This window comes from Mobula birostris, chromosome 12 (assembly GCF_030028105.1).
Source record: "Mobula birostris isolate sMobBir1 chromosome 12, sMobBir1.hap1, whole genome shotgun sequence".
Lineage (NCBI taxonomy): Eukaryota > Metazoa > Chordata > Chondrichthyes > Myliobatiformes > Myliobatidae > Mobula > Mobula birostris.
The window spans coordinates 29,128,930-29,141,047 of NC_092381.1; the positions used below are offsets into that span (position 1 = coordinate 29,128,930).

The following is a 12,118-nucleotide window of genomic DNA, read 5'->3' on the forward strand; positions in this document are numbered from 1 at the left end:
GTGGGGTAAATCAATCATCCAGTTTATGGAACCATACTAGCAAATACAGAATTCTGAAATACAATTGTATCCTTTAAAGTTCAAAAGAAAGGTTCAAAGGTTCATTTTATTGTCAAAGTATCGTGTACAATACAACTCTGATATCCGTCTTCCCCAGATAGCCATGGAGTAGAGAAAAACCACAAAAGTCATTGAAAGAAAAGACATCAACATTAGCTCCATCGCAATCTTTCCACAATCTTTGGATACCCATCATGGGGTTTCATTGCCTTCAGTCCCATCAATTTCTACTATTCTTAAAACTAATACTAATTCCTTTATTTATTATGACACAGTACGAGACCACTCAGTCTGTTAAATCCTTGCCAGCTCTGAATAAAGCAACTCCATCATTCACATCTCCCTCTTTAGTTTCCTATAGTTATGCTACGCTGTTCCCTTTCACATGCCCAACAACTTCCTTTTAACTTTTTATTTTGCCAATTGCTTACACTGAAGAGCAACTTACAGTAGCCAGTTAGGTTTTGGGGACCAGGGTGAAATCCGGGGTATCCAGCAGAGCAATGATTGCAGACAATCGTGAGTAGAAGGTGCAAACTCCACACAGATTACATCTGAAGTCATGATCAAATGTGAGAACTGTTATTCTCCACTCTCTTCATAAGGATTTCTTTACCTTCTAATGTGAAGTCAGAAAGAAAATATTTGTTTAATTTCTCTAAAATGTTATTTCCCTCTTTCTAAGTAACCCACCATGCATTTGGCTAATATTTTTCTACATATCCATCGAATGATTTATAATCTGCTTTAATATTTCTTGATTGACTGTCCTCATATTCTGCTTTCCCCTGTCCTTTATCAATTTCTTTATTCTAATTTGTTAAACTCTGGGAATTTCACAATCCACAAACCTGCTGCCTTTTTTTGACAATGTTACAAGTCATTTCCTTTATCTAATGCTATCTTTAATTTCTGTTGCTCACCCACAGCTGGAACACTTTTGTTTCGTAATCAACAGCAACCAACGTACACTTCCTACTTTCACATGTTGCTTGAATTAGAATTTCAAGATGGTCTACATTTTCTTTAAGTAATGCCACAAAATGCTGAAGGAACTCAGCAGGCCAGGCAGCATCTGTTGAAAAAAATAAACAGTCGACGTATCGGGCCAAGACCCTTTATCAGGACCCGTGAAGTTCGGACACATTCCTCCTGCATTTTATATGTTTGCTTAGGATTTCCAGCATCTGCTGATTTTCTTGTGTTTGTGATACATTTTCTTTAATCTTACTATAATATTCCAATGACTCTTCCTTAAAGAATCTCTTACTATTATTATTAGTTAATTCTTTATCAGTGCGTAACAGTAGATCCAAAGTCACCTACTACCATATTGGTTGCTCATACGAATCTCAAAATCCATCTCCTATAAAAATAGTCACATTTCACTCTTTATTTTCCTCTAGCCCTGCTAGAGTCAGCTATTGGTCTCTTTCTTATTTCATGAACAAGTAACAATTGTTGTTTCAGTTCCTCCTACTCCAGTAAATATCCCAAGTATCTTGGAAAAGAAGAGCAGGCAACTAAAGGTGAATCCAAATATTGAAAACTTCACTGGAGATGGACCAGTGAAATCAGTTAAACTCCTTTACAAGCCAAATGACAGTCGGACACAGTGGTCTACAATAGTAGGTGAGTTACTTTAAAGGAGTCAGTATGAACTGAAAACTGCCGGGGATAAAAGACTGTGTAAATCATTGGTGAATTTAAGTGAAGAAATCGTTAATTTTGGAAATTGAATTGATTAACCATATGCCAGGGCATTAGCAGATAAAATGTTTGACAAGAACACCCTCTAGTGGACTGCTGGCAATTTTGGTAACAAGGAATCAGTGAAGACTACTTGACCCTTTGAGATCGCTTCACTATTCACTGAGATCTTATGTAATCAAAAATTACCTGTTTAAGATTAATGGTTGTCATTACATAGCTGTTATTTGTGAAATACAGTTCCAAATATTTAATACTGTGTGTTTCAGTGTTTCCTAATGTCACTGATGTGAGTTCTGATGAAAGATCTTCAGCCTGAAGTATTAACTCTGGTCCTCATGCACAAGTGCAGCCTGACTTGCTGACTATTTATGGCATTTTCTGTTATTATCTTATGTCACTTATGTAAAGCTTGGCTCCAGTTGTTTTAGACAAAGCACGGAGTCCAAGTGTCTCCAAAATAAATAATGCTTTTCCTATCCTCTTGTTTCCCCTCAAGTATATTTTGCAGCAAGTTCTGCTATTTTATGCTGCTGAATTAAATATTCTAATCACTGTACTGGTAAAAATGAGAAGACTCACAGATCCAGACAAAGATTGACATAGGTGTAGGGAACATGGCCTTGACAAGAGGGAAACACTATGTCTGCAAAATTAAGACAGGGCAGGACAGTTGGAGAGTCTAGTAGGCTATAAAACTCTGCCAGTGTCTGGATTCTTCGCCCTGTCAGTGCAGGTCACCGTGCAGACAATGGCTCTCTCTCTCTCTGGCTATCCATCCCATAGGATGACGATGGTTCCTTTCAGTCAGTTAGTGGGGTTTAGGATACCCCACTCCTCAGAAAGGAACAACGTGTGCATGAATGGATTTTAGGTGAGTAGGGGGTTGCACAGGTCCAGACCCACCCTCTCGACATCCCCTCCCAGATCCAGCGGCATGGTGGGGTCCAAGACAGCTGGGGGAAGTTCTGTGGCAGTGAATGGCCAGACCAAGCTTCGATGCAAGGGATGCCCTTTCCCCGCTTCGTGTCACGTGTTTGCTAGATGGCCGTTGACCCGACAAGAGGGTTCATCCGCCCTTTGACAAGTCTTGGTTTTCGTCCTGCAGGGTGTCTAGCCACCCTCCTCACCAGGCAAGCCTGGTGGGGGAGTCGGTTTAGTCTCCAACCACCCGACCATGTGACAGGTAGTACTAGGTTACATGGTACCAGTAGCACTCAGACGAGTGACCTGGCCTGCAGACAATGGCAAGCCTCTCGTGTACTGCTATTTATCCAGCACATTTCCACCTTTCTCTTTCTATTCCTGAAAGGGAATTGTCTTTAGGGAACCCGATGATATCGTCATTGGAGTTGTGAAAAACCTGCCTATTTGGTATACTTTAATCATAATTAGAAGTATTATTTGTATGCTCTCTGTATGCTGGAAAACTTGGGGATGCTATGGACAGTTCATTGGAAACAAGAAATAACGAATTATGACAACTAAGTTAGCAGATCCCTTCAGTCTTCTTAAATGGCACTGTTGTAGTTTAACTAATACAAAGTGAATTATACCTGGGTTAAAATTGAGAAATACACACAAAATGCTGGGAGAACTCAACAGATCAGGCAGCATCTGTGGAGGGAAATAACAGATGTGACAGACAGACTCGATGAGCCAAATGGCCTAATTCTGCTCCTATGTCCTAGAGTCGTATGCTGCCTGAGTTCCTCCAGAATCTGTATGTGTTGTTCAATATTTTCAGCATCTGCAGTCTCTCATAAGTCTAAGATTGAGAAATATTTTATTTTATTTCAGTTGATACTAATGAACCAATCACTGTAATGAATTTGAAGCCTTCAACGCGTTACCTAGTTCGGGTACAGCTCACCCGCCCAGGAGAAGGAGGAGAGGGCCCCCCAGGTCCTGATGCCATCTTGGAAACGGATTGCCCAGGTAGTTACATATAGAGTCTTATCTGAATGGAGCCTGTTGCTAATACACCTTCAACAAAATTGGATAGTGTCACAAATGTATATAGCTAGGGTACCTAAGCCTTTTGCACAGTACTGCCATAGTTTTGGGTTTGGATTGTACTGCTGCCGCCAAAAAAAAAAAAAAAAATTTCTTGACATGTGAGTGATGATAAACCTGATTCCGATAGGGGTCTCTATTGTGGACTGAGAGTCGGAAAAGGCCAATGAATGGGGAACCATGTTGGGTAAAGGGGAAGAGAGAGGGGAGGGAGCATGAAGCACCAGAGAGACATTCTGTAATGACCAATAAATCAATTGTTTGGAATCAAATGACCTTGCCTGGTATATCAGGGCTGGGTGTGTCTGCACCCGCTCCACCCCCACTTTCCCCTGGCACTCCTTCTCTGCCACCTGTCCCACATGCCTCCCACGGCACTCCACTCGCACCATTCATCAGAACATAAGAAATAGGAGCAAGAGTAGGCCATCCAGCCCATTGGGCCTGCCCCGCCATTCAATAAGATCATTGCTGATCTGTCCGTAAACTCAGCTCCATATACCTGCCTTTTCCCCATAAGCCTAAATTCCCCTACTATGTAAAAATCTATCTAACTGTTTCTTAAGTATATTTAGTGAAGAAGCATCAGCTGCTTCCCTGGACAGGGATTTCCACAGATTCACCACTCTCTGGGAAAAACAGTTTCTCCTCATCTCTGTCCTAAATCTTCTCCCCTGAATTTTGAGGCAATGTCCCCTAGTTCTAGTCTCATCTACCAATGGAAACAACTTTTCTACTTCTATTTTATCTATCCCTTTCAAAATTTTGTATGTTTCTATAAGATCCCCTCTCATTCTTCTGAATTCCGAAGAGTATAGTCCCAGGCGACTCAATCTCTCCTCATAGGTTAACCCCTTCATCTCTGGAATCAACCTGGTGAACCTCCTCTGCAAAGCCAGTATATCCTTCCTCAAGTATGGAGACCAGAACTGCACACAGTACTCCAGGTACCTCACCAGTACCCTGTGTAGTTGCAGCGTGACCTCCCTGCTCTTGAATTCAATCCCTCTAACAATGAAGGGCAACACTCCGTTTGCCTTCTTAATAACCTGTTGTACCTGCAAGCCAACTTTTTGTGATTCATGCACAAGCACTCCCAAGTCCCTCTGCACAACAGCATGCTGCAATTTTTCACCATTTAAATAATAATCTGCTCTTCTATTATTCCTTCCAAAGATCTCGCATTTACCAACATTGTATTCTATCTGCCAGACCTTGGCCCACTCACTTAACCTATCTATATCCCTCTGCAGACTCTCCACATCCTCTGTACAATTTGCTTTTCCACTCAGTTTAGTGTCATCAGCAAATTTTGCAATGCTGCACTCAGTCCCCTCTTCCAAATCATCAATGTAAATGATAAACACTGCAGGCCCAGCACCGACCCCTGCGGCACCCCACTCACCACTGACTGCCAATCGGAGAAACACCCATTTATACCAACTCTCTGCCTTCTATTGGTTAACCAATCCACTATCCATGCCAATACACTTCCTCCGACTCCATGCATCTGTATCTTATTTATAAGTCTCTTGTGCAGCACCTTATCGAACGCCTTCAGGAAATCCAAGTATACAACATCCACCTGTTCCCCTCTATCCACTGCACTCATTATGTCCTCAAAGAACTCCAGTAAGTTTGTCAAACAAGACCTGCCCCTTCTGAATCCATGCTGCATCTGTCTAATGGAATCACTTCTTTCTAAATGTTCTGCTATTTCTCCCTTAATGACAGCTTTAAGCATTTTCCCGACTACAGATGTTAAGCTAACTGGCCTATAGTTGCACGTCTTTTGCCTACATCCTTTTTTAAAAAGTGGTGTGACATTTGCTGTCTTCCAGTCTGCCAGAACCTGCCCAGAGTCTAGAGAATTTTGGTAAATGATTACTAATGCATCTACTATAACTTCCACCAATTCCCTCAGCACCCTGGGATGCATCCCATCAGGACCAGGGACTTGTCTACCTTCAGGCCCTCTAGTTTGCTCATCACTATCTCTTTAGTGACAGTGATTTTATCGAGGTCCTCACCTCCCATTTTGTCCATAACATCATTCTTTGGCATATTGAACCAAGGTGCCTATCTAAGCTAGTCCCATTTGCCTGCATTTGGCATATTTGCATCATCCTTTGCTCCCGGTAGATTTACAAACTCACGCTCCACTCCATGTTGACAAATACAGTCCTGTGCAACAGTCTAAGGCATCCTAGCTATTTATATGTGTCTAAGAATTTTGCACAGTACTCTAATGCTACATAACGTGCATGTTTTCTACAGAGGTAATGCTGTATTTCTAATTTGGTGAAACCATGCCTACTTTTCCTGAGGATGTTCTTGCTTATTGCAAACATCATTTTTCTAATTTTATATTATAAGAACTGAACCAATGGAAAAAGAATTAAACCACAAAACCCCTTGAGTCTGCTCTGACAATCAATAATGATCTTGGGTTCAGAAGCACTTTGCACCCCAATCCATGTTATACTCGACTCCTTTCTAGACTATGACTATCTTAGAGTCATAAACTTAAAGGCATGGAAACAGACCCACCAGCCCCATTCACCCATGCTGACCAAGGTGCCTACCTAAGCTAGTCCCATTTGCCTGCGTTTGGCCCATATCCCTCCAAATCTTTGCTACCAAGTGCCTGTCCAAATATCTTTCAAACATTGTACCCACCTTTACCACTCATTCCAGCAGCTTATTCAACTACCTTCTACACTTTGAGTGGAAAATTACACCTCAGGTCAACTTTAAGTAACTCCCCTGTCACCTTAACCCTGTAGTTTTAGACATCCCTACCATGGAAAATGATTCAAACTGTCCATCTTTTTATTCTCCCTCGTGAGTTTTGTAAACTCCTCTCAGGAAAAAGGATCCAGTGCTTTCCTGACATACATGATGAATAAATTCCTCTTCATCTTTGTTCTGAAGGAATGTCCCTCTATTCTGAGGCTGTGTCCTCTGGTCCTAGACCTGCTCACAATAGGAAACATCCTCGCCATGTCCATTCTATCCAGGCCCTTCAACATTCAATAAGTTTCAATGAGATTCTCTCTCATTCTTCTAAACTCCAGCAAGTTCAGGCCCAGGGCCCTCAAACACTCCTCATATGTTAGCCTTTCATTCCCAGGATTGTCCTCATGACCTTTCTCTGGACCCTCTCCAACGCCAGCATGTCCTTTCTTAGATAAGGGTCCCAACACTGCTCACAACTATTACCTGACCAATGCCTTGAACCTTTGAACCAATGCCTTATAAACTTCAGCATTGAACCCAATATTCTTAGTATGGTCTCATCTTGGCTTGAATATATTTCATGACAGCCTTTATGGAATCCTAAAGGATCATGATCTTATCTCTGACTTAAAGAGTTGACAACTCCCACCCCCTTTGAAACAATGACCCCTAATTCTAGATGTATCCTGATGGGGAAATATTCTCTCCCCAGCTACTCCATCCATTCCCTTCAGAAGCCTTATATTTCAATATCACACTTTCCACTGTGCATATTTCATCCGAATGAACTACTAATTCTTCCTTCAGAACCCACAGTGGTGGCAAAGATTGACCGGGTCTTGACCAAGAAGAGAGATACCATCTCCGTCAGCTGGAATATTTCCAAAGGTCATGGGAATGGAAGTGGATTCATCGTCCGAGTGACTGACCTTGAGAATTCTGTTAAGAGGGAGGTTCGAGTGGAGTCCTTCTCAGTGCGATCCACGGAGATCAGAAATCTGGAGCCTGGACACAGCTATGAGGTGGATGTCATTGTATTCTACTGTGGTAGCCTTGGGCCCCCATCAGAGCCGGTTCTAGTAAAAGTGGATGCAGGTAATTTGGAATTGTTCTTAGATCTTCCTTACAAGTTAACAGAAAATAAAGTGAAGATATTTCTGGCTATTTTTTTCTACCAGAAGGAGAAAGGACTGAAGATGTCATTCATTTGTTGACCATGTTAATGTATTTCTTCTTTTAATGTTGTGTTATTTCATTAATGAAGTTGAGGGTCCTTGGTGTTTGGAGGGCTGCCCTCCAGGCCCAATGAGGCGGTGCTGCCCTGTTACGTCCCTGAAACCAATTAACCTACTCACCCTAAACGTACATCTTTGGACTGTGGGAGGAAACCACAGCACCTGGAGGAAACCCATGCGGTCATGGGAAGAACGTACAAACTCCTTGCAGTGAGCGGTGGGAACTTGACCCCAGGTCATTGGTGCTGTAAGGCACTACACCACCAGAATGCCACTGTGCTGCTAGGGTATATTACCTAGTGTCTGCACCAAGTGCTCCAAAGCAGAATTATCTCAGCTAAATGCAGAGAAAAGATGGCATGGGAGTCGAGTGGAGCCATGGGATCACATGGAGGGGATGGGCACACTCATTACTGATTGCTGCCTAATACTCTCATCCCCCCACCCCCCACAATCCCAACCGCCCTGTATTCTAGCCCACTTTCGCAGCAGCTTCTTCCGACACTACTGCAGCTGTCAGTGGAAAGGTCCTTTAGACTTTCCAAGCAGACTGCGTGACGGAAACTTGGCAGCCGCTAACTCTACATGCACTCCAGACAGGAACTGCACAACTGCCAGGTATCTGTGTGTGCAAAAAGAGTCGTTATTTTATCCAACTTTGCTGACATGTTCAGGAAATCTCAGTGAAACCGAGCATCATGGTACAGGTCTAGTGACCGACCTGAAAGAGACTGAACAATTTCTAGACAAGTCATCTTAACCTGGCCACAGAAGCATAACTGCCATCTGGTCATTACTCGTTGAATTAAATTGTCAATGATTCTTGTATAGTGCAGGCCACTCTAAAGATTAAAGATTAACTTTATTTATGACATGTACATTGAAATGTGTCATTTGCATCAAGTCAAATCAGCGAGGTTTGTAGAAGCACCCAGGGGAAACTGGAGCACCCAGAGGAAACCCATCTGGTCATGGGAAGAGTGTACAAACTCCTTACAGACCTTAAATTCTAACAAGAAACGAAGCGGCAACAATTCAATTTTGCTCTCATTGGTCAGCAAACAGAAAAGCCTCTCATCCTCTCATTAGGAGCAGATTTGAACCCTCTGAACCCGTTTCCAACTTTCCTACTTATGTTGAAAATTTAACTATGATCTATGCTCAGTCTTTCTTAAACAGTCACCTATCTCTGTGTATTAGCCTTAATTCAGCGCTTAGCTGATGAACTTGCCAAGTCAGTTGGAACAAAGACTTAAATTCAGGTCCAGAATACATGATTAGTCAATCTTTGGCAGCCTTGATGATGGGTCTTGGCCGGAAATATTGGCTCTTTACTCCACCTCAGATGTTGTGTGTGTTACTTTTGATCTTAGGAAGTTCTTTGAGATTGAGAATGAGTTGGTTCCATTCCAGTTTTATGGGTTCTGGCACATAAAAGTCTGATGAGACCTATGTGAGGCTCAGGGCTGCGCCGCAGGTGGGTAGAAGTTGTTTGATACGGGCAGGCAGATAGATCTGGAGGCATAGAAGCAAGAGTACAGTTAGGCAGTACGGAAAGAGATACTTTGCACCTACATGTTCATAACGACCAAGATGCCCATCTATAGTCATCCCATTTTTCTACATTTGGACCATATTCCTTTAAGCTTTTCCTGTCCAAATTTAAATGTTAATGTGTCTACCCCAGCCACTTTCTCTGGCAGCTCGTTCCACATACACATCATCATCTGTGTGTAGAAGTTGCCCTGGGGTCATCTTTAAGTCTTTTCCCTTTCTTCCTAAACCTATGTCCTCTAGTTTTTGGTTCCTGCTCCTTAGGGAAAAAGGGCTTTGTGTATTCATCCTATTGAGGTCCTTCATGATTGATTATAAATGATAAACAGCAGCAGGAGATGTTATGTGCTGCATCAGTGCTGATCTGATGCTGAGCAAAAATCCCCTACTCCTGACTTGACATCCTCCCTGTTGCCCATGTCAGACTGGATGCTCCCTCACTGTTGTCCTGATGCTGGCCTGGATGCTCCCTCACTGCTGTCCTGGTGTTGGCCCAGGCACTCCCTCACCACTGTCCTGGTGTTGGCCCAGGTGCTCCCTCACCGCTGTCCTGGTGTTGGCCCAGGTGCTCCCTCACCACTATCCTGGTGTTGGCCCAGGTGCTCCCTCACTGCTGTCCTGGTGTTGGCCCAGGTGCTCCCTCACTGCTGTCCTGGTGTTGGCCCAGGTGCTCCCTCACTGCTGTCCTGGTGTTGGCCCAGGTGCTCCCTCACTGCTGTCCTGGTGTTGGCCCAGGTGCTCCCTCACTGCTGTCCTGATGTTGGCCCAGGTGCTCCCTCACTGCTGTCCTGGTGTTGGCCCAGGTGCTCCCTCACCGCTGTCCTGGTGGTGGTCCAGGTGCTCCCTCACCACTGTCCTGGTGTTGGCCCAGGTGCTCCCTCACTTCTGCCCTGATGTTGGCCCAGGTGCTCCCTCACTGCTGTCCTGATGTTGGTCCAGGTGCTCCCTCACTGCTGTCCTGGTGTTGGCCCAGGTGCTCCCTCACTGCTGTCCTGATGTTGGCCCAGGTGCTCCCTCACTGCTGCCCTGATGTTGGTCCAGGCGCTCCCTCACTGCTGTCCTGATGCTGGCCTGGATGCTCCCTCACCACTGTCCTGATGTTGGCCCAGATGCTCCCTCACTGCTGTCCTCATGTTGGCCCAGGTGCTCCCTCACTGCTGCCCTGATGTTGGTCCAGGCGCACCCTCACTGCTGTCCTGATGCTGGCCTGGATGCTCCCTCACCACTGTCCTGATGTTGGCCCAGATGCTCCCTCACTGCTGTCCTCATGTTGGCCCAGGTGCTCCCTCACTGCCGTTCTGATGTTGACCCAGGCACTCCCTTAACGCTGTCCTGATGTTTGACCAGATGCTCCCTCACTGCTGCCCTGATGTTGGCTTGGATGCTCCCTCACTGCTGCCCTGATGCCAGCCTGAGTGCTCTTGCGGGGCAATCCTGAGCACTCCGGTGGCCCTGCCCTAGGCACTTTCTCAATGCTTTTGTCCAGTTCCTTCCCAGTCGTGATGAATGGTTCAAAATATTCCCCTCCATAGATGCTGCCTAACTTGCAGAGTTTCTCCGGCGTTTTCTATCCTTTGTGTATGATACATTTGACAATTTTCCAATTTCCTCAAGGTACATCAAAAGAATACCTTACATAGAGCTGCAGAGGCTTAAATATCTAACCAATGGAACGCCCCAATCTTGGTTCAGTATGAGAGTACTCCATTCTGTTTTACGTACTCTGGCTGTGCCCGGTTTGACAGTCAGAGGTACATAATTGAAACTGTTGGTTCTGTCTGTGCAGGTCCTCCATCTCCCAGACAGCTCCAGGCCACTCCCTTGTCCCTGACCAGCATAAGCTTGAAGTGGCAGCCACCTCTCAACACTAAGGAAATAAACAAATATACCATTGAGTACCAGCAGATGGAACCGCCCAGTGAGCCCAGATGGATTGATACAGCAGCTAGAAATGAGACCATTCAGGATCTGAGTCCAAGCACACTGTATCAGTTCCGCGTCCGTGCCCAGTCTAAAGTTGCAGGTGAATGGAGTGCTCCCATCACGTGCTGGACATTCAGTGACTGTAAGTGTACAGATTTCTCACCTTTGGCATTCTCACTTTATGAACCCCTTTGTGTTTTATTTTAGGTAATTTTCACATTCTGTTAAGAAAATTAAATTTGTTGCAGTCTGTCTTGAAAGCCAGCAATCACTCCAAAAAAAAAAAGATAGGTGGGTTGGGATTAAGGCCTGAACCCTTGAGTTCTCAAAAATTTTAAGGAGGTCTCTTTACAAAGGAATCAGTATCAAGATTATTAGCACTGATGCATGTCATGGAATTTCTTGTATTGTGGCAGCAGTGCAGAGCAATAGACAAAAGGAAAAATACTATAAGCTACAATAAAAATTAGATAAAAATAAATAAGTAGTGTTAAAAGAGAGGTAGTGCTTTTTGTCCATTCAGAAATCTGATGGCGGAGGGGAAGAAGCTGTTCCTGAAATGTTAAATGTGTGTCTTCATTCTCCTGTATCTCCTCGCTGATGGTAGTAATGAGAAGAGAGCATGTCCTGGATAGTGAGGGTACTTAATGATTGATGCTGCCTTCTCGAGGCAATGCCTTTTGAAAACGTTCTCAATGGTGGGGAAGCTAGTGCCCATAATGGAACGGGGAAGGCCGCGTTTGTGTTTCTTCCAAAGGGGACAAAGCATCCATTCCACCACAATCAACTGCCCACAACCCTCCAGGTCATTCTCTGCCTTGTAACTGGTAGCCAGACCCAGCTGGGTCTCTAGTGGTATGAATATCCACACTGGTATAATA

At 44.2% G+C, this 12,118-nt stretch overlaps 1 protein-coding gene across 3 annotated transcripts in view; it reads left to right on the top strand.

The window, feature by feature from the left end:
* The window catches only part of tie1 (tyrosine kinase with immunoglobulin-like and EGF-like domains 1), a 102,973-nt gene that overhangs the window by 60,261 nt on the left and 30,594 nt on the right, over positions 1-12,118 (top strand). For 2 of the 3 annotated variants that reach the window (XM_072273531.1, XM_072273533.1), the window contains exons 10-13: positions 1,531-1,692; positions 3,571-3,708; positions 7,333-7,620; positions 11,101-11,379. In XM_072273531.1, the coding sequence (XP_072129632.1) occupies positions 1,531-1,692; positions 3,571-3,708; positions 7,333-7,620; positions 11,101-11,379 (867 nt within the window). The remainder of the gene's footprint in view (positions 1-1,530; positions 1,693-3,570; positions 3,709-7,332; positions 7,621-11,100; positions 11,380-12,118) is intronic. The other variant, XM_072273534.1, reaches the window with a different exon arrangement.